General features: G+C 37.6%; 1 protein-coding gene across 4 annotated transcripts in view; it reads right to left on the reverse strand.

The window, feature by feature from the left end:
• The window catches only part of nphs1 (NPHS1 adhesion molecule, nephrin), a 119,153-nt gene that overhangs the window by 45,580 nt on the left and 49,431 nt on the right, over positions 1-24,142 (reverse strand). For all 4 annotated transcript variants that reach the window (XM_067365601.1, XM_067365600.1, XM_067365598.1 and 1 more), the window contains 7 exons: positions 15,038-15,160; positions 14,698-14,779; positions 12,802-12,905; positions 8,026-8,147; positions 4,669-4,840; positions 2,824-2,981; positions 1,247-1,388 (listed from right to left, as the gene is read on the reverse strand). In XM_067365601.1, coding sequence (XP_067221702.1) covers positions 1,247-1,388; positions 2,824-2,981; positions 4,669-4,840; positions 8,026-8,147; positions 12,802-12,905; positions 14,698-14,779; positions 15,038-15,160 — 903 coding nt within the window. The remainder of the gene's footprint in view (positions 1-1,246; positions 1,389-2,823; positions 2,982-4,668; positions 4,841-8,025; positions 8,148-12,801; positions 12,906-14,697; positions 14,780-15,037; positions 15,161-24,142) is intronic.

The raw sequence follows: 24,142 nt of genomic DNA on the forward strand, positions 1-24,142 counted from the left end.
TAGAACATAGGTAACATACATGTTTAAAGGAAGAAATATTAGACATTTATCCACTAAATGAGCTCATTTCAAATTGATGCCCACTACAGGTCTCAAAAAAGTTGGCACAGGAGCAACAAATGGCTGAAAAAGCAAGACAATTTTAAAACATTCAGCTGGGAGAACATCTAGCAACTAATTAAGGTAATTTAGGTCTGTAACATGATTAGCTATAAAAGGGATGTCTCAGAAAGGCAGAGTCTCTCAGAAGTAGGCAATCTGTGAAAGAGTGCATAAAAAAAAAAAAAGATTGTGGAATACTTTAAAAACTATTTTCCTCAATGCCAAATTGCAAAGGCTTTGCAAATCCCATCATCTACAGTGCATAACACCATCAAAAGATTTAGAGAAACTGGGGAAATCTCTGCGTGTAAGGGACAAGGCTGAAGACCTTTATTGGATGCCTGTAGTCTTCGGGCCCTCAGTCGACACTGCATCACTCATTGGCATGATTGTGTGCCCAGGAATACTTCCAGAAACCACTGTCGGTAAACACAATCCACCGTGCCATCTGCAGATGCCAACTAAAGCTCTATCATGCAAAAAGGAATCCATATGTGAACATGGTCCAGAAGCGACATTGTGTCCTGTGGGCCAAGGTTCGTTTAAAATGGAAAAGTGTTCTATGGTCAGACGAGTCCAAATTTGACATTCTTGTCAGAAATCATGCCCCTGTCCCAACTATTTTGAGCTGTAGCAGGCATTAAATTTGAAATGAGCTCATTTTGTTCCTAAAATTTAAAAATTTCTCAGTTTAAACATTTGTTATTTTATCTATGTTCTATTGTGAATAAAATATTGGCTTATGTGATTTGAAAGTCTTTTAGTTTTTATTTTATTCAATTTTTTTTTTTTTTTTTAAGCCCCAGCAATCCTTGAATTCAGGTTGTACAGTGGAGTCAAGACATACATTTAAGAAATCATTTAAATATGCTGTTTTTCTGCTCAAGAAACATTTCTTATTATTATCAATATTGAAAACAGTTGTGCTGCTGGAAACCATGATACAATCTTTAATTCTTTAAAACAAACAAACAAACAAACAAGCAAACAAACAAACAAATGGTTGTGTATGTGTTCCTTGGGAATCAAACTTATAACCTTGTCATTGCTAGCAATATGTGTACCAGCTAAGCTACTAAATTAAATAAATTAATCAGGGATCATTCTACCTAAATGTTAGATAAAAATGTTTGTGGTTGCTCACAGTAAACGATGAGATTTTCAGATCGAACACTAGAGAAGCGGGTGCCTTTATTGAATGCCTCACAAGTCAGAGGAAGACCGTTGTCCTCACGCGACACTTTATGCGTCAAGTTAGACATCGTCATCATCCCACCATTATCCCCCTGCAACACAAATATTTCATATGAGACCTTCCATTTTTACTGAGCACAATATATGGTCCTCGTAAAGAGTACTCTTTGCACACAAGAGTGGAAACATTAAATTATACCACCGTGATACAGTCTCTTTGATGGTACACATTCTCGAAACTGACCATGTGCATCAAATGTTTGATCAGAGATACTGTAGTTCATGTGATTTGACATATGGCCATTAAACACAAAGAAAAAAAAACAAAAGCCTTGGAATACATTGTGGCTCTTGTATCTTACTAAATGTGTAAACATATGAAAGTGTGGAAAACATAGCAAACCCACCGCTCTGAAATGGTTTTAAAAGTTGAATTATTAGACTATTTATTAGTGACACATTTGATATTTACGATTTGGGATCGGCGAGGCTACAAAAGTAAAATAATCATAATGACACTACAAATTTGAGGATTTTTTGGACAAAATGTCGGTTGCGAAAAGCCTTGAATTGGAGGCGGGATGGGGGGGATGCAAATCGGGAATAAAATCTTAGTATGTGGCCAGCATAAGGGTGTCCCACAGATGGCACCACGAGCACTGTCAGAAGCAATGTAATTCTACACATAAAACATGTAATCAGACCACCACCCCCACCCACACAATTTTTTCTCCGATTCACGTGGATTCATGTGGGTGATACTTTTCCGGTCAGGAAATGCAGAAATCCATATAATTATGGAAAAATCACATCCCTGAAGCAGTTTCTCAATGATATGTCACAATAGGGAAAAAAAGACGATAGCCACTTCTGTTTCATGCCGACTTTAATTGGCAGAGTTTTTAATTCTGCTCATTTGCTAAGCTCTAATTTACACCTGCTCAGAGAGTTGACCCTGGCTTCACGGTTAATTACGGCCAAACTATTAGAAAATATCATAAAGAGTAGCTCGGAGTGAAAAAAAAAAAAAAAAGGAAAATAATAAATTAACACCGGCATGTAAATGAAAGATCAGATGTAAAACACCTCCAAATGAACAAGGAGTGTCCTGTGAAGCGCCGAGCAGCCTCGGGTCGGCTTTTATTCACTTATGTTTCATTCAAATCAACCTCTAGAGAGGAAGAGCTGGAGATTAAAAAAAAAAGAGAGACTCTAAAAGCCCCTGATCTCACAGAATATTATGTAGTAACTAATAGAATCTAAAGTAAAAGCACAGTCTTGATGGAGACTTTGAATCACTCTCAGTTCAAGGCTCGCCAGCTTTATTTCACACAATAATTGAAAAAATATTCCTTTAATCAAGCGCTACACCTCACGAAGCCTTTTGTGATGGTAGTTTGTATTGCTGATGAACCTACTGAAAGCAAGATATAGAAACAATTTTAGAGTGTTTTATAATTTCAGCAACAGTATATGGTCATTTTTGTAAGATCCTCTATCTGGACTGCTAAGTGTTAAGTTGAATACCTCAGAGATGGTAACATTCGTTCTGTTGAGCTCCTTGAACCCAAGCCACCAGCGGATGTGGACCGGCGGATTGCTAGAGGAAGTGTAACAGCTCAGATTGATCTCCTGTCCCTCCACAGCTTCGAAGGAGCCCAGTAACGTTACCTCAGCTGGCTCAACTGTGAGCAAAAGTGATTACCACAACAGAAAGAGAAGCAAGATAAATGGACAGTCAGCACATCTTCCCAGCAAATTGTTTAAACACGCTAGTCTTGCCACAAAGGATTTGAGGCCATTAAGATATGTTCTCTTGATCCTCTTACAGTTCTCAAATAATGATCTAGCTGATCAATGAAATGGTGAGAGAAGTGTCTAGAGAGATCTTCTAATAAATTCCTAAATGGTATCAGTATTTGTGTTGTCTGGCTATCACCAGACCAAGCTCAATTTAAAATTGAACATTGGTCTGGGGAGTTTGCTATGCATTTCCTACTGCACAAGAGGCGTGATCAACGAGCATTAGTCACGCAATTGGATAGTCCTTCAACCAATCAGATCAACGATCCGGGTGACGTACTTTGCAGAGCGATGAGAAAACTCCAGACAGGTTTACCGTGTGTCTCAATCAGGTCCCTAGTTCAGTAGTCAGGGCACTGATCAGGGAATCAGCCACATTCACTTGCATCATATACTGATTCATGACCTAGGGAACTAGGGAGCTGATTGAGATGCAGGTTTAGTTTGTATTGGTTTGTAGCATTGATCTGCGGTTTGCAGAAGCAGCGATGGCATCGAGCGATTTTTGCAGGTTGTGCAAAAAAAACATGAAAGTGATCGGTATTTACACCCACTTGAGCAATTTGTTTGCTAACTAAAGAAGTCATTCAGCATCGTCGAGAGTTTAAAAAGCGACTCTGATACTGTTCTGGTTCAGTGTAAATGAACGCAGTATATAGCCACCCTAAACTACGTCATTGTCATAACAACCAAAAAGAATTCCAGTCAGCTCAGGTGGCGCGAGATTCAAGAAGCAGGGAGACGAAACATATAGAGCAAATAATAAAAATATTGTCTACCATCAAGGGGCATTGAAGTAAAAGAGTCCTGTACTCACATTGTGAAGCAAACCACCAAAATAACAACAGAAAATCATTGTGTGTCATCAATCGCTGTTTTTAATCTTCCTATGATGTCGGGTCAACGCTCTGCTACATTTCTCTCAGATAAGGTAAATGGTTAACACAATCGGCGTCACTGTGATTGTGCATTGTTATTTTGGAGTGACAGTCATGCGAGAGACGGGTAGATCAGATAGAGTTTGAAAGCTGCCGTCGCTTCTCTATCGTCATCGTGTTATACCCGCCAGTAGCGAGCAAGGTGGATAAGCCAGTCTTTGATTGGTTCCCGCAAAAGTGTAACGGCGCAGCAGAAATGAATGCACGGGTTTCCAGACTGAGTTGCCGAGCGAAATCAAATCGCCGGCAGATCAGGCTGGGTTTACCCAGACTAGTATTTGTGTGCACTCAGATGTATTCTCAATAACCCTATACAGTATGTGCCAATGAAAGTAAATTTGTGATAAGAGATGGTTATTTGACATTTAGAATTTGTTGTGACAAGACCAGCGTTACAAACCATCGTCTGTTAATGAAAGATTACAGAAACGGCAAGTAGCAACAAGTACTGACCTGATTTACTTGTCAGCCATGATACAGCCATGTGTAATTGGCTTATGGTGACAGTGACAGTGTGTCATGAAAGATCAAGCATTTGTTTTAAGGCTATGCTGAAAACTACAAGGCTTTTGGCCTTCTTAGAAGTTTGATGGGTTTTTGAGCAGAAGATTAAATTTTTCTGACTACTCACACAATACGGTGAGAGTGCGAGTGAGGGACATCGGTGAACGAGACACTTGGTTGACGCTCTCGCACTGCAGCACAGCATGATTGTCCTGTGGCTTCACCTCCATTTTCAACACGCTACTGGACATACGTGACACAACGTCCACCTCCCAGCTAGTGGACAGGACTTCTCCATTCTGAGAAAAGATGGCACAGACAGACTAAGAGAATGACCAACTGATCGACAGACAGATAGATAGAAGCCAACTTTACTTGTAGAAAAAGACATTTGTGTCTGAAATCAGTCATCCAGTCAACGCCTTTGCAGACACTAACATTTGCATTAGCTGAAAATTATTAGAGATGTCAGGACTGACACATTTTATCAAAGTAAACTGAGAGTCTCCACTGTGAGTCTGTCTGCGGGACACTACATGAATTGAAAAGTAGATGGCTGCCTAGACTTCACTTGCAAATGATTTAAAGCTTGACGTCTTCGCTCTGTCTCTAAACACAGTCGTTTAATAAAGTTCTTGGCTGCAGCTCTCAGCTTTCCCCTAGGCTTGCTGAATTTAGTCGTTCACTCACAAGCGTACACACACACGCGCACACTAACTAAATAAATGATTGAATTAAAAAAAATACATTTACCATAGTTTCTTAATGTTCTATTTAAGAGAAGAATTTACACAAGGGCAGTCCACTTAACATTACCCGAGAGCCACACTCAGAGTGTATTTAAGAAATGTTGAATGGCCTTTATAAAAAAGCAGTGCTTTTGTTCATTCTGTGCTCTCAGCACTGTCTCTTTGTGAACATATGCACACTGTTATCTTGAGTTAGTCCTCTAACACAGTCTCAGCAGAATTTTCAGTGGCACTGAAGCTTTGCATCACATTTATTAAGTTGTTTGAGATGCCAATGCTTCATAATTTCTGAGGTTGGGAAAATTTAAAGAATAGAAAACCATTGGTGCACCTGTCAGATCCTAGCTAGCTTCAAATTACTTTAGTAAACCTGCGTTCCACTGTGACCCTACTCTGGCATTACGTTCATGGTAATTGGCCTGCAAAGTATTTTGGTAAACAGCTCTCACATGGTTGAATGATGCAGCCCATCATTTTTTCATCTAACAGCTACCTGCTTAACGTAACATTCGGACCAATTTATCTAAGTGGCACTTTCCATGACTGCAGTACACTTTGGTGTCCCATGACTTTTTAGACTTTTTTTGGATTATGAACTATTACATATGTTAGATGAACTCTAAAATTAACATAATAGCTACTTTTAAACTAACCCTCCACACAAAAATAATGATTTTGGCTTCTCATACCTTAGAGGTTTTAACCTTCTTAACTATAAAAAATAAAATCATAGATTTCATTATTTTATTTCAAGCATATCATCATTTTATATTTTACAGTCTGCTGAATATTCAATGTTTTATACAAACTTATTATGCAAAATTTTCTACTTTTTTAAATTATTACCTATTTAATATACACCGATCAGGCATAATATTATGGGCACTGATAGGTGAAGAGAATAACACTGATTATCTCTTCATCACAGCACCTGTTAGTGGGTGGGATACATTAGGCAGCAAGTGAACATTTTGTCCTCAAAGGTGTGTTAGAAGCAGAAGGAATGGGCAAGCGTAAGGATTTGAGTGAGTTTGACAAGGGCCAAATTGTGATGGGTCAGAGCATCTCCAAAACTGCAGCTCTTGTGGGATGTTCCCATTCTGCAGTGGTCAGTATCTATCAAAAGTGGTCCAAGGAAGGAACAGTGGTGAACTGGCGACCGGGTCATGGGCAGCCAAGGCTCACTGATGCACGTGGGGAGCGAAGGCCAACAGACGAGCTCCTGTAGCTCAAATTGCTCAAGAAGTTAATGCTGGTTCTGATTGAAAGGTGTCAGAATACACAGTGCATCACAGTTTGTTGCGTATGGAGCTGCATAGGACACACAGGAAGTGACATCATTTGGACCCTTTCTGCAGCATGGCAAACAAACTTGGTGTTCAATGCATTTGTGAACTCTGTTAATCTATTTTGAGAAGAAAAAAAAAAAAGTTCAAACGGTAACACTTTACAATAAGGTTCCATTTGTTAACATTAATTAACATGAACCAACAATGAAAAACACTTCTAAAGCCTTTATTAATCTTAGGTCATTTTAATTTCAACATTTATTATTACATTATTAAAATAAAAAGTTGTATCTATTAATAATTTTTAATAGAACAGAGTTAACATGTCACTGATTCATTAACACATTAATGAATAAATACTGGAGCAAATATATGTCTCATTGTTAGTTACTGTAATGATAACTAACAGTGTTGAGGAAAGTTACTTTTAAAAGTAATGCATTACAATATTCCATTGCTCCCTAAAAAAGTAACTAATTGCGTTACTTAGTTACTTTTTATGTAAAGTAATGCATTAAATTACTTCTACATTACTTTATCTCATCTGGGTTGGGATGGCTTGTTTGTTTTTATAATAACAAAACAAACAAACAAAACACTAAAGTTAAATTACTAAAGTTAAATGAATAAGCCTCAGGCTGAAGAAAATGGATCGCAGAAGAAAAGGACGCAGGATAAATAAATTCAACACTCTTACTCAAAAAATAAAAATAAATAAATAAATACATAAATAAATAAAAACAAATTAAATAAATCTGATGTTTATCTAAAGCCATTTTTACTTATTAGTATGGTTGAATTGGATCATTGAAGGTCAGCAGCAATGGTTTAATAAAGTGAGATTAAATACATAAAGTATATTTGTGTAATTTAACATTTAATTATTGTGGGTTTTATTAATATTCTGAGTTTGCCTGTTTTTTATTGATTTTGGTGAATACTGAATCTGTTTTGTGCAAGTGAGTAAATGTATGCTCACATTTATTCTAGAACTACACATCACACACAATGTTTCTGCATTTTCTCCCAATTTCTCTCAGCATGGGAACAGGAGAGCTGTCAGTCAATACATGGGAAAATAAAGTAACTTGCATTACATATTAAAGAAAAGAGTAGGATATATTCTTATAAATTTAAAAGTAATGTGTTTCTTAACTAGTTACTTGAAAAAAAGTAATCTGATTACTTGTAATGCGTTATCCTAACACTGATTACTAATGCATTACCTATTGTTATTATTATTATTATTATTATTATTATATTGTAAAGTATTACCAATCAAACAAAAACTATTCTTTAATTTATGGGAAATACACATTTAATCAATAACTACAAGTCAAACACAAGGTCTTGTTCTGTATCCTATTCAAGTAAAGGTAAAGGCCAAGTAATTATTTCTGAAAAGGAAAAGGGCAACCGAGAAAGAATTTCTTAAATTTCACTCACCTTAATCCAATGCAGAGTGGCTAAAGGGTTGCCTCCATATGACATGCACACCACCCTCAGAAAGGAACCAGCTTTGACCTCTTCATTTCCTAATCCTACGATCACCGGAGCCTGCGGGGGAACTGAACGAAGGAATCCACAAAAAAAAGAATGGTTACAACACCAATAGACAGAAGTTTGAATCATTTGTATGTATTCGCAGGCATCGCAGCACGGCTATTCTTAAGAAGAAATGAAATGAGTACAGTTCATGCGTGAGAAGGAGGGAATTATTATTAAAACAAAAGATCTTGCCTTTGTTCTGTGAAGATGGGCATCTTTTCATGTTAGAAACCAGTCATGAGAGATGAAATGGAAGAAGAAAGAGCAAGAGCAAGAAAAACGACCACAAGTTTCAGCATCAAAGGGTCAGAAAGAGCATGACTCTGTTTTAGTCCTGTACAACATTGTTAAATCGAGAACATTTCACGCCAGTGCAGCGGGAAGACATCGCTTGTCCCTTTGATGAAACCATTAAGAATAAAGAGCGACCCACACACTGGCACGAGTCCATAAACCAAAATAACAGATGTTTAAACCGTAATAAGGCAATGTGGAACATGAATAAATTACAGTGGAGCTGAATAATACATTTGCCATAAAATAAATTATGGGGCTGGGCCGCTCTTTGTTATTGCCCCAATCAGTTTAGAAGCGAGCGCGATGGACGGATGAGAGTCTGCCATGACAAAGTGCCGTCTTGCTCACAATCTGCCGCAGATGAAAATGGCCAGTGGAAAGTTGGATTTGATGGGCCAGGCGTGCTGAGTAAGACAGCGTTGCTGGCCATCGGTTCTGCTACATTAGCACTTATTGCACTGGCTGGGCGGTAATGGAACCATGAGCTGGGGTGAGTGAAAGGGGGGCAATGTTTTAAAGCATAAATTTAGTGAGCAGAAAAAAATGTGATCGGCATTTCGGTGGAAGCTTATGTCTGTGTAATGTATCATATCACATGGAATATGTGCATTAGGCTGCATCGGTTTTCAAAACTCACCTAATGACATAACAGATACGCGTATAAACTTAACATGGAAAAATGTGTTTTAAAACATGATGCCATAAACTGATTTGAAAGGACTTTGGTGTTTCAATTTAAAGTCAATATGAAAATGGAAATCAACCCTACTTGGTACAAAATGGCAACTTGAAATTGTTACCTTAAAGGGATTGTTTACTCAAAGTTTGCACAAGAAAAGATATTGCGAAAAATGTCTGTGTTTCTTGTCTATACTACTAAAGTCATGTTGTTTTGAACCACATTTACAGTACTTTCATTATACACAAATCTTCTTTTGTGTTCTGCCGAAAGAAAAATCATACAGGTTTTAAAAGTCATGAGGGTATGAAGCCCTTTAAAGGGTTAGTTCACCCAAAAATTCTTTCATTAATTACTCACCCTCATGTTGTTCCACACCTGTAAGACCTTCGTTAATCTTCAGAACACAAATTAAGACATTTTTGATAAAATCCGATGGCTCAGTGAGGCCTGTATCGCCAGCAAGATAATTAACACTTTCAATGCATAGAAAGCTACTAAAGACGTATTTAAAACAGTTCATGTGACTACAGTGGTTCAACCTTAATGTTATAAAGCGACGAGAATACTTTTTGTGCACCAAAAAAAAATAAATAAAAAAAATAACAACTTTATTCGACAATATCTAGTGATGGGCGATTTCAAAACACTGCTTCATGAAGCTTCGAAGCTTTACAAATCTTTTGTTTCGAATCAGTGGTTCGGAGCGCGTATCAAACTGCCAAAGATATCAGTAAACGAGGCTTCATTACGTCATACGTGTTTCAAAATTTCAATGGTTCACCACTGGGGGGCGTGACTTTGGCAGTTTGATGCACGCTCCGAACCACTGATTCGAAACAAAAGATTAGTAAAGCTTCGAAGCTTCATGAAGCAGTGTTTTGAAATCAAAAGTATGCAAAAGTATTGAGAGAACTTTGCATTCTCTCACAAAACTATTTAGTTCTCACAAGAATCCATTGTGTTCTCTAGCAAAATATTTGCATTCTCCCGATAATCTATGCGTTCTCTCGCAAAACATTAGTGTTCTATAGCAAATGTTTTGCGTTCTCCCAAGAAACTTTGTGTTTGCCCATGAAAGTAATGAAATATAGTTTCCCTCCTACCTCGTATTATTTCCATCACAAAAGCTTTGCGAGTGAACGCTCTCTCTTTACAGGAGAACATGAAAGCACTGAAATATATTTTTTCCTCCAAAGACTCTTTAGGGGCTCCATATGAGGATAAGTAAATGATGATGAATTTTCATTTTGGGCTGAACATTTACTTTACCTTTTTTTATTATTATTGTTTTAGTGTAACCGGTAACACTTTACAATAACAGTACATGAATAACCATGAACTAATACCTAAATTAATAGTTACTTCAACATGAACTCATGATTAGTTAAGATATGAACTAATGAAGAGTGATCCTTAACTACGACAGGAGTCATAGGGATTCATGCATGAAAACAGAAGCCTTAACTACGCGTTAATACATGTTTGATAATTAATGCATTAATTAACATTTAGGGGTAAACTAAATAAATCAGCCTAAATAAGAGTAAACAAGAAGTACTCTGAATTTGAATTAAATGCGATTTAATACTGTCATAATTTACACTGTAATATCATATCTGCAGCTTTGTGACAAATAATTGCAATGGCACATGATTATTTAGCCATTAATTACATAGATCTGTCTAATCAAATGTGGAAAATAGACTAACTACCACTAATAAATTTAATTTGATCTAAACTGTTTTCTGATTTTTACAGTTCATTTATATTTAGTCATATAGCTAAATAGTCATAGCTTATTCCCGGAACTAAAGTATGTAAGGTTTGTTTCTGGCGGGACACTCATTAGTGGCGCACACTAGGTGTTCTCTTCTCTTGGCGCGTTTGTTGTGTTGCTGGCATTTTAAACTAATAAATGTTGACTGCTTTGGTAAGCCGAATTAATAATTAAAGACATATTTACATGTATGTTTTATTGGGGTTTTCAGGAGGTTATGTGCAGTTATTAACTGTATTTGTATTTTTGTCGTTTAAATGTATATGCTTTGATTAACATTAGCTTGTGGACGCGCGCTATTTTAGATGTAAATGTGCCTTATGTGTGTCTTTACAGGTATGTTTATGGCTTGCTTTCAAGTCCATATATGTTTAATTATATAAATAAAAATAAAATACAAATACTTTTTATTTTAGTTTTTTTGTACCGGGGTGTAAAGGAATAAGGATGGCACTCTATAGTGTTTATTCATATATTAGTTAATGATGTGTGATATGTGCATCATGTCATGACTTTACTTGAGGGGGCACAATCATAATTAACTCATTATTAACTAAGCATATACTAACATCAACTAATGGTTTGTTAATGTATACTTATGTCATGACTTTACTTGAGGGGGCACAATCATAATTAATTCACTGTTAACTACTTACCAAATTCAGCTCATGATTATCATTAACTTACTATCAAATACACTTGTACTAACACAACTATATAAGTATTCAGCCCAGTTAAGAGATATTGTGTGACTTTTCAAAAAGTCAGAGAATGGAGGTACAGTATATGATCACGGCCTGCGTCTGGATGGAGAGAGAACTTCTGAATCTGATCCCAGCAAACACTCCCTGACCTTAGTTCATGTTTCCTGTTTGGTTATTTTTTTGGGAACCGATTCCTCAGGAACTGATGTAAGTCACAGTAGTTTAGTTTGATAGGAAAGAATATCACAAAACAGATTAAGACCTTTTAAGATAAATAGTGTATTTAGTATTTTATATGTTTGATGAGGATAAGTGAAAATAATGGCAAACTAATCCTGTGCCTTTCAGGAATGTTTATAATGAAGCTGCTGATGTCAGTAGTTAAAATTCTGACAAGAATAAATTGTTTAAATTTATTTCAAAGTCCAAATATGTATTATTCCTTCTTATAGAGACTGTTTGATTTAGTTTACCCTAAATGTTAATTAATGCATTAATTATCAAACATGTATTAACGCATAGTTAAGGCTTCTGTTTTCATGCATGAATCTCTATGACTCCTGTCGTAGTTAAGGATCACTCTTCATTAGTTCATATCTCAACTAATCATGAGTTCATGTTGAAGTAACTATTAACTCAGGTATTAGTTCATGGTTATTCATGTACTGTTATTGTAAAGTTTTACCGTGTAACCTAATATATTTAGATGTAAAATTGCATTTTTTGAATAACAGTCATGCAATGACCACTTTTCGCAATACATCCAGCTCTAAAAGAAACAAATCAACAGTTTTTCCTCACTGAATTTCTCATTGTGGAAATGAAAACGGCTTGCAAACAGCATTTCATGTTGACTTTAATGGTATTCTCGGTACTTGTTATCGTCTCAGATTGAAGGGGTAATTTCTTCCCAAAGTGAAAGGACAAGGAGTACTACTTGACAGGAAAAAGGCCCAACTGACTATGAGTCACAAAGCTGTGGTCATGAACTTGGCACTATGTGAGCAAAATCTATGACTTAAACTCAAAGTCTTGGTGATTTTCATTATTCACGGTATGTGCTCCATTTAATTCAACTCTGCTTGAACTGAGATTTCAAATACCAAATCCTCTGGCTCTTCACATCATCAACATGAATAAAAAATGCATATATCATTAAGAGTACTCAATTGTAAACACATCCAAGGTGAATTTACACAATGAAGGGTTCTTACAGTATACCCTCATGGTCATGCCAGTCTCAAGAGCTCGAGGGCTTGCTGGGTTCTTCGCTCGACACGTCAGCCCTCGTGTGTCGTCCGAACTTCGTGCCCTGATTCTGTAAGAGAGAGTGGGGTTGACTTGCATTAATGCATTTCACACTGTGGCACTTTCTCATCCCGAATGTTGCCACAATTACCCACAACCCCACTGATCTCATAACTTTACTCCATTTGCCAGCCTGGAGCACTGCCAGTGTACACTTAACTGTACCTGGCTTCCAAGATTTGATTGTTCAGCACTACCTTTTTCAAGAGTGCAGCACAAGTGGAATGAAGTAGATACATGTTTCAGATATTCTGACATAACTACACGTGGATTTCAGGATTTGCCCATTGACTAAACATTTATGAGGCTGCAGGTAAAAAAAAAAAAAAATCCTTGGTCAATCTAGGTATGTATGCCGCATGGAAAGCTGAAAAGAGGTTTTAATAAAGAAAACATGCTTTTATATCACTACTGAAATGAAGAAATTCATCCAAAAATGAAAATTTCATTGTCATTTTGCACGTCATTCTAACTGCTATGATTTCTTATCTTTTGTGGAACACAAAATGAGACGTTAGGCAGAATGTCCAGGCTGCTCATTTGCATACAATGAAAGTGAATGAATACTGAGGCTGTCAAGTTCTAAAAATGAAAAAGCACCATAAAGTGGCACTTTGGTGCTATATTTCAAGTCTTCTGAAGCCACATGACAGCTTTCATGAGGAAAATGCAAAAATTTAGGTCATAATCTTTCCTCTTGGCTGTAGCTCTCAAATCTTATATATATATATATATATATATATATATATATATATATATACACACACACACAGACACAGTGCATTCAAAAAAGTATTCACAGCACTTCACTTTTTCCACATTTTGTTATGTTACAGCCTTATTCCAAAATAAGCACAAGTGTGAAGCTCAACATCCATAGACATGTATTGAAAAGGCTAATTCCGCTCCAGTCACGCGAACCACCGCAGCGTGCACACTCCGGTCAAGAGACATGATAGCACAGAGCGGATCATATGCACGAGTCTGCGCATACCAGAAAATATATTGGACCAATTTGAATTCTGCACAGAATGCTGTATTTTAAAGCGATATTGAGGAGATTAGGAGGAGAAACAGTTAGAGATTAGAAAGCAACTGAGGCTTTATAGAGTTCAACGGCTCTGGCAGTGCATGATATAAACAAAACGCCATTGGCTATTTAACAAGGGGAGGAACTGCTCTATATGTCCCACCCTGCCTTTCTGTTTCAGTGGAAATTGAATAATGGCACTTCAGTGGGCCTTTAAAAATAATAAAGTAAAATATTTATTGAAGAACTTTTTTCATATGAAAATGTTCCCTAATGATATTAAAAGCAGGTAAACATGCTTAAAAGTCAATGGAGTCCAACAGGCATGCTGGTGGTTCCTCACCTTTTATTAAAAAAAATATATATTTTTTTAATTAAACATAATCATGAATGAGATTTGGGAGAGATGGTGGCCTGGACCTTCTGCTAAACATATCCTTATGTATTTCATGGGAGAAATGAAAACATACAGTTTTTGAATGGCATGACGGTGGATAAAACAAATAATTTTAATTAGTAAGAGACCTTTCCTTTAAATATTGTTTGAATACCAAACTCAAGAATTCTCTTTTTTCAGAGAAAAACTTGAACTTGTTGGTTAAATGAAAAGTCTTTTTTAACAAACTCCTCTGATGACTGCTTCTTTTTATTTATATACAGTCTAAAATCTTTCTCTTAGGCAAATTCTCAAGGTCAGTAAAATGTAAGTGGTGAAGTGGATTCAACTGAACAAAGAATTTTTTTTAACTTCATTGTTTGCACACAAACTTACATGACTTCGGCATGAGTGTTTAAAAGCTTATCCTGTGAGCCTGACATTGTAAAAGAATCGGTTTCCGTCAGCTCCTCTCCATCTGAGAAAGAAAAAAAAAAGAAAAAAAGTTTTAGAGTCAGTAAGCTGCCTCAGGGTACTTCTTGCCAAGAGATGGTGTGACACAAACTTAGTAAATGAATCATGAAGTCTCTTGGTTTGAGTTTACAGCCACTGCTTTGAAAGCTCCCGAAGAGAGGTTTCATCTTTTATCACTGTTGTGTATCTACAGTGTAATTGTCTCATAAGAGCCCCGCTTAATGGACGTAAGAAAGAGTGGGGCTCTTAAGCGATGGCGTACCTCTGAACATGGTGATTTCTGCAGGAGGTTTTGCATCAGGAGCAATGCAGGTCACTGTATATTCGTCTCCCTCCACCCACGGCTCATCAGACTCCAGCTGGATGTACGGCTGTGAGGGTGGGACTTAGACAAGAGAGAGAATGAGGAGAAGGTGAGGAGAGATTAACCTGCAGGGGATTGTCACAATATATTATTTTATTGCAAGCTGTGAACTCATTTGGTGTCTGGTTGAAGAGATATTTCAGAGCTTTAAACACACACACAAGCACACAAATACTAGAGTTTCTGAGTGAGCTACTTTGGAGACAACATTGGTTAAATGTCTTCACATGTAAGCTAAATTTGAAGGGTTTTGGCAACATAATGGAAAACTGGTTCATTCAGAAAGTAAAAAAAATATTTTGTGTGAGGCAGGGGGTGGTATGTTTAACATTCATTTGTATGATTAATTATAAAAAGTAATGTGGTACGTGTGTCAGTGTGTATGTGTATATCTTTTTTCAATCTTCCGAACACTTCCGAGGAAAGAAACAACACATTCAAACTCCCTTTCAGGAAAAATGAAAGTAGTGATGACTAGTAAAGTTGACTCTGCAAATTAAACCAGGATAGGATGAAGTACTTATTCAGTGAAAACATCACATACTTCATCTGTAAGGGAAGAATTAGCGTTTGCTTTACACGTGTCCTGACCAAAGCAATAAAAGCTATTTCTTTCATCTTAATGGCATTCACACTGACAGCACTTTGAAGAAACAAAGCGACCACAAGTCATTCATTTTCAATGAGAGCTGGTGATCTGAGGCAACATTAGGAAGAGACAAAGTTCATCTTCATGCAAATGCACACTGACAATGCAGCAAATGCCAGTGGGAGCACAAATAAGTTCTGAGTGGTTTTTAGCATGTTGCTACAGTATATGACTGTGAAGTTATTCTGGCCAAGTCAAAAGAGTCCACCTTCAAGTCTTTATTCTCTCTAGATATGGCTTTAGTCCATCCTTCAGTGTAAATCTTACAGATTTATACCCGCTTTATCATCTGCCAGGAAATAAAATTGCAAATCTGATTGCTTTGAAAAGTAATAGCATCCCACTTCTTCAGGCCAAACATTATTATCATTCATATCAGTATGTCCAGCTTATAGTCAACTAATGTATAGTAAATGAGTCTCATGCAGTTTGCTCTATGCAAATTAATCAATTATTTGTTAGACTGAATGCATGCATAAATAAATCATACAGGTAGTGTAGTCACTTATGCTTATCCACTTGTCCAACATAAAAAAAAAGCCATTGCGATAATTCATGGTTTATTTGTTTTGGCCATTTCAGTATTTTTTTACTGACTTGAATACTTAATTGCACAATTCAGATGGATAAGCTTCCCAGGTTCACGTAAAACAGACAATAAAAACAGATCTATTGTTATTGACGAATGGATCCAATTTATCTTTATTCTTAAAGAGGCCATATTATGCTCTTATTTCAAAGTCTTGATTTTGTTTATAGGGTCTGATAGAATAGGCTTCTGTGCTTGAATGTTCAAAAAACACCTTATTTTTCACACATTTTACATTGTTGCTGCAACTCTCTTCCCAGTCTGTTAGTTAAACTCTGTTTAGTTCCTGTCTCTATGAAGCCCCTCCTTCTGAAAAGCTTAATGTGCTCTGAATGGTCAGCTGGAGCAGGGTGTTGTGATTGGCCAGCTGCTTCAAGCGGGTTTCAGAAATGTCATACCCCTTACACACGTTATTAAGGTAACTCAACCTTTTTCTTTTTTTTTAATGCGTATAAATGAGGAATATTGTGGCATGTACATTCCCAGAAGAAATATCAAGACTGCAATGACAAGAGAGATTAACTCCATTTGGTGTGACTTTATGCTTTGTAACTTTGCAGACCTTTTTCATGCTCACACAGCAACATTATACACACTAACGGACGTTAAAATGCATAGGCACTGAGCACTCACAGAAAAAAGAAAATGCTATTCACTGATCAGTCATAACATTATGACCACCTTCCTAATATTGTGTTGGTCCCCCTTGTGCTACCAAAACAGCCCTGACCCGTCGAGGCATGGACTCCATTAGACCTCTGAAGGTGTGCTGTGGTATCTGCACCAAGATGTTAGCAGCAGATCCTTTAAGTCCTGTAAGTTGCGAGGTGAAGCCTCCGTGGGTCGGACTTGTTTGTTCAGCACATTCCACAGATGCTCCATTGGATTGAGATCTGGGGAATTTGGAGGCCAAGTCAACACCTCAAACTCATTGTTGTGCTCCTCAAACCATTCCTGAACCATTTTCGCTTTGTGGTAGGGTGCATTATCCTGCTGAAAGAGGCCACAGCCACCAGGGAATACCGTTTCCATGAAAGGGTGTACATGGTCTGCAACAGTGCTTAGGTAGGTGGTACGTGTCAAAGTAACATCCACATGGATGGCAGGACTCAAGGTTTCCCAGCAGAACATTGTCCAAAGCATCACACTGCCTCCGCCGGCTTGCTTTCTTCCCATAGTGCATCCTGGTGCCATGTGTTCCCCAGGTAAGCGATGCACACACCCGGCCATCCAGGTGATGTAAAAGAAAATGTGATTCATCAGACCAGGCCACCTTCTTCCATTGCTCCATGGTTCTGATGCTCATGTGTCCACTGTTGGTGCTTTCGGCGGTGGACAGGGGTCAGCATGTGTGCCCTGACTGGTCTGCGGATGCAGCCCCATACACAACAAACTGTGATGCACTGTGTATTCTTACACCTTTCTATCAGAACCAGCAGGTTAACTTCTTGAGCAATTTGAGCTACAGGAGCTTGTCTGTTGGATCGGGCCAGCCTTCGCTCCCCACGTGCCTTGGCCGCCCATGACCCGGTCGCCTGTTAACCACTGTTCCTTCCTTGGACCACTTTTTTGATAGATACTGACCACTGCAGACCAGGAACATCCCACAAGAGCTGCAGTTTTGCTCTGACCCAGTCGTCTAGCCATCACATTTTGGCTCTTGTAAAACTCACTCAAATCCTTACGCTTTTTTCCTGCTTCTAACACATCAACTTTTAGGACAAAATGTTCAGTTGTTGCCTAATATATCTCACCCACTAACAGAGATAATCAGTGTTATTCACTTTACCTGTCAGTGCTCATAATGTTATGCCTGTTCGGTGTATATTCCTATAGTTTTATCAAATCAAAAAATCAATTGAGAGTTGGGAACCTCTCTGATTGGTGGATCTCACATTGGGTCCTGGCAGGTCTTAATACAAACAGTCTTACTATACTTGTTTAGCATTAGCCTTCAACATAACAACATGGTTCAAAAGCTTGTACTGTCTGTTTTTTTTTTTTTTTTTGCACAGTGATAAATTGCATTTTATGTAATTACCTCCAAAATTATCAGGTGTATCAGCGAGAGAGCGACTCGTGACAACACTGTAAAGAGTATGTTTTTGTTTGCAGTCTGTGTTTCTCTTCACGAGACACGAATGACTATTGTGTAATGAATTCATCAAGCACACTATCACACAGAGAGAAAGATAGTACTTTCGAAAAACTAACACCAAATCAAATGAACTATTCAGTAATGAGCATGGTAAAATGTTTTAAGGGGAATTTGTTGCGTGTGTATGCGTCACCTTGCTTAGCCCAGTTATCATTAGCTCATATAAACATAGGTGATTAAAGATATGTTTATATTTGGTTAATGTAGGCTATTTGCACTTGCAAGTTTCCAGTAAACAAAAATGAAAGACGCAGGTGCATTTGTCATCGCGGGGGGTGGGGTATGGAGTTTGGACACCTACTGGCACAAACATAAATTGGCGTTTATGCAAAATAGTTCCTCTTTAATGCTTTGGAACAAATAGTGAAACAAATCTTACTTAGGGCCTCACCCTGCACATGGTTATTTAAGATCTTAACAAAGGGCCTGTTCCTTGGTTGTTTTCTATCAGAGCACTTTCACTTTCAGTGGCCTCAGCACGACACTGCAGAAGCACACCATCTCATTATCAATTGAAACGCCTGTGTGAATCACAGACGGATGATGAAGCGCGGCCCCTGCGCTGTCGACAAGCCTGTGGAAATGCACTAAATGCTAATCTAGCATAGCGCTCTGCTTATAGAAAAAAAAGAGCAGCAGCAACAGTGCTGCAAATCACCTCCAGCAGAAGAGACGTGCACGCCGCCGATCAAAGCGCTCCCTCTTACCTCTCTGCTGTGCAACTTTCCCCGCATCGCTCGGGGCTACAGAGAGCTTCTCGCCGCTTTTGACGAGAGGGAGTGAAAATCAGTTTTTGTGCTCTGTTCAAACGAATCGAACTCAAATGTGGCACTGTCCAAGTTTACCCGAGTTGCACAGTTTATCCCACTGTGAGCTTGATATTGGATGTAAAAGTGTGAAACGGGATCATTTTTGGGTGTACAATGTGTAAGGAATATCTTAAAATACTGCTTATGAACTTAAGGCTGTTCACCCAGAAAACGCTTTAGCATTAAAAAATAAAACCTAGACAGTGCAAAACTGCAGGTCTTGTGTTTTTAAAAGCTGAATTCTTTACAATGTAAAAGCACAACGTATTCTGACACAACAGTTAAAAAACACCACAGACCAAGAACCCGTTCTGTGTGAATGGCCCCTGAAACTTTTAAAGGGATAGTTCACCCAAAAATGAAAATGATACCATGATTTACTCACCTCAAGCCATCCTAAGTGTATATAATTATCTTCTTTCAGACGAAACACAATCGGTGCTGAAAGCTCCTCCAAGCTGTATAATGGTAGAAGCTGCCCACCCACCCCATCCCCCCCAAAAAAAATGCATCCATAGATACAATCCATACAGCTCCAGGGGGTTAATAAAGGCCCTTTGAAGTGAAGCGATGGGTTTTTATGAGAGAAATATCCATATTTAAAACTTTATAAACTATAATAACTAGTTTCTGGCAGATGACCGTACACATACTGCGCAAGTCGACTTCTGCGTCAAATGAGTAACGCACTGACGCAATGTGTGATGCAGGATGTAGTAGCGTAGACGTCTCTCGTGATTTAAAAAAATAGGGCTGGGCAACAAACTCAAACTCCTCTTCTCTTATATCGAAATCCTTCAAAATTTCTCATTTTAGACTTCTAATTCGTGACCGGTGTTTTGTTTTGCTCTATCCGCTGAGCTTCCGCATTCGTCATTATGTCGGGTCAGGGGTTACTCTTCAGACGCAAATCTATGTGTATGGCCATCTGCCGGAAGCTAGATTTTATAGTTATTTAAGTTTTATATATGGATGTTTTTCTTACAAAAACACATTGCTGAACCCCCTGGAGCCGAATGGATTATGTTTATGATGGATGGAGGCATTTTTTTTTTCAAAACATGACCCCATTCACTTCCATTATAAAGCTTGGGAGAGCCAGGATATTTTTAAATATATCGCTGTGTTTGTCTGAAAGAAGATAGCCATATAGGCCTAGGATGGCTTGAGGGTGAGTAAATATTGGGATTATTTTCATTTTTGGGTGAACTATCCCTTTAACTGAGTCTGACAACATTCTACATAAAAGTCTGAACAGTAACAGCTTATATATATATATATATATATATATATATATATATATATATATATATATATATATATATATATATATATATATATATATATATATACATATATATATATATATATATATACATACATATATATATATATATATATATATATATATATATATATATATATATATATATATATATATATATATATATATAATTTGTACTTACAGACAAATATATAATATATTATAATATATTAATAATTACAATAAAAATATTAATTATTATTAAGATGTTTAATAAATAAATGACTTCCAAAATATCATTAATTCAAATAAATGACACAAATAAATTTGACTTCTAAGTCACCGAAAACAAGATAATTTGTGATATTTACTATGTGAACTACATTCATTTTCTGGCTTCCTTTGAAGCACAAGATGCTTATATATTCTCAAATTATGATCATCAGTTTTTTTTTTTTTTTTCCTCAGAGGGGCAAGCTCACATACCCAAAACAATATAAAATCCTTAATTTCACTATAAAAAAAAAAAAAAAACCCTAGCAAATAAACCAAAGAAATACCCAGTGAGAACTGGCACATAGTAATTAGAACCTCGGTGTTGTTGTTCATGTACCTAGTTGCTCCCCTGGAGCTTCTAGGCACTAGGGGGCGTTATTGCTGTGTGCAGCTCAGCAGTGAGGAGTGAGGGGCTTCACACCGAGACATATGGGGCAAGGCTTGGGCTTCAAACTGATTTAAAGGAAGCAATTGGAGCTGTGTGGACACTGATGTGTGAGGAGAGCACTGCAGAGGAGCCCGCTTAGATAATGAGATGCATTTGTTTTCCCTTCTCTTCTGCTCTCCCTCTCTTTTTAACTGCTCACAATTTCCTCTCACTGTCTCGCTTTCTCACCCTCACGCCATCGCCCCCTCACTCTATCTTTCTCATTCTCTGCAGATGAAGCCAGACTCATCACTTGTTGTGCTAGAGAAGACATTGTTCAGGCACATAGATTTCCCAGTAAAGACTGATGGTGTGCTCACAGACCAGGCAAGCAGGTAGAGCGTTTTTCTCACTCTGTCTCGATGCATGTCTTTCACTACATCCCTCATTCTCGCTCGCTGAACTTTTGGCTCAGTGCTCGATAGCAAAGCTAAAAAAAAAAACAAAAGGTACTTCAAAACAACAACAGCAATGCCAAGGTAGCATGTAAAAACAATGGTGTTTCATCACAATGATGTCATATCATACTACTTTTCTTGAACTAACCTACTGGTACTAAACTATTTTACCCTTCTCAGTCACATAACACAACTATAAAGAATATTAACATAGCACAAGGTCATTCTAAATAGATTAAATACATTCCAATACTATTTCAAGTATTGCAAGGTATTAGTGTTATGATATCAACAAATGTTTTATACTATATTGTATCTGTTTTTAATGATATTAAATATTATTCATGTATTAATCACTTTTTTATTGTGAATGTGTGAACAGCTTGTAACAAAACTTGAAAAAAGAGACCTTTCCCGACTTCTTAGGTTGTTAATGAAAGCCTGTAGACTGATTTTTATGTGAAAGACTCTTGAGAGCCTCTCTTCCGTTCTATGACACATGAAATGAATGCTTATACAATGTTCAGGATAATGCTGAAAGAGCCATTCTATACTGTAATGTCAATGTGTCATGGGAATTCAAAGTCTCACATAGATCTATATAGTCTGTAGTCTCAAATATACTTTATAATCAAACTATTATAACAGTGTAATTTTAATACAACCATAGTAATAAGCAGAAATTACTTAATTACATTAGATTTACAAATAAGAGTGTTGAACTTTCTTCTCCTGTATCCTATTATTCTTTAACTCCTTGGTGTTGGTGGTTGCGCCGGCGATATCACTTTGGTTTTTTTTCTTACCAGTGTGAAAGAGACTTAAAATATTCCTTCGATTTTGGACTGTGACGAGCAGGGCGGGTGAGAGCCGTGAGTGAACGGCGCAAGGCCGGTGAAGCGAGTGATAATGAGTGTCAGCTGCGTGTTGCACCAGTCTCGAGTCTCTCACGGAAGAGCTCCGGAAGCATAAAAGGGGAGCGATGACAGTGAAGGATAAGAGAGAACCAGGCCGGGACTTTACTTTATGTTTTATTATGTTTGTGTGCTTGTGTAGATGTCCGTGAGGGTCTGCCGGCATTACCTTGTTTTGTTCTTTGTTTATTTTATATTAAAGTTATGGTTTGAACGTTCGCCAGTTCCCGCCTCCTTCTTCCTGGACATACAAACTATGTTACATGGACATACAGATAAGAGTTATACATCATTCAAAACTGTGAAATGTCTTCTTTTATTTGTCTACACTAACAGTAAAAACAAAATGCTGCGCTTTTTGCTAAATAAAGAAAAACTAACATGATGCGCGATCTGCTATCTCTTTCTGAATGAAGTCCACTCTGATACTCCTCAGAAAATGAACTGTAACTTAGAGAATACTAATCACACAAACATGAGAAATATGTCCAAAGAAACAATGAAATGTCAGAATTTAAATAATGCAAGTCAAATCAAATAAAACAAATACTCTCTGTGTATGTAATCTGTTTGAAAAGAGAGAGATGTCAGTCGTTCGAGAGTCACCTCAATATCCGCTAATGCGGGGCATTCAAACGCGTGCAGCATTCAAACACAAATCCTGAGGTGATCCTCAGAAACATAAAAAAAAAAAAAAAAAAAAAAAAACATTAATATGTTTAAAAGTAACTGAAAAAGCACAAATGTCAGGACATGTCAAAACTCCTCCAGGGCCACAAAATACCCTCATACCCCAGAGGGTTAAATCATTAAAGTTCAGCAGCAAAGACATTGGTTAATACAATCAAGTTGTAGTTATTACTGTCAGTTCTAATATATTTTAATTCATTCATCTGTTGTAAAACTTAACTGACGTCCTGTTGTAATACTTAAATGACCAGGCCTCTCAGCCTGTTTTTAGAAACAACAAGGGGTGCAATGACTGGAACGAGGGGTCTCTAGCCCCTGGTCATTTGAACTCCCTCCAGTTACCTCATTCTTTCTCCTTTTACTTTATGCTGCAGTCAAGCTGTGGTAGAAAGCAGGTGTGTGTGTGTTCCGCGGTCTGTTCTTTGAGACCAGAGAGAAGGGATGGTGAGAGAGTGAGAGGGTGTGTGTGTGTACAGGGAATGTGTAGATGTGTGTGTCTGTAAGTATGTGTGGGGAGTTTTATGTCTGTGTTACTGGCAGCAATGGGAGCCAGAGCATGACAGACAATGGTTAGTCAGGCAAAGATTATGACCTCAGAGAAGCCCACCTGAGTCGCCCACCATACTTCCTGCGACCTCTCCTCTCTAGAAAAATGCATGCTCACATGCACAGAGCAAATACAAACCCAGACATGCACGCACACACACACACACGTTTGTATGCAGAAGAACAGAGAAATGAAAACACACACACAATATGAGTACTCAGGCATAGAAACATTGAGCAGTGAAATTTGATTCATTAGACAAATGTTGACGGATGGACAGAA

This window comes from Chanodichthys erythropterus, chromosome 17 (assembly GCF_024489055.1).
Source record: "Chanodichthys erythropterus isolate Z2021 chromosome 17, ASM2448905v1, whole genome shotgun sequence".
Lineage (NCBI taxonomy): Eukaryota > Metazoa > Chordata > Actinopteri > Cypriniformes > Xenocyprididae > Chanodichthys > Chanodichthys erythropterus.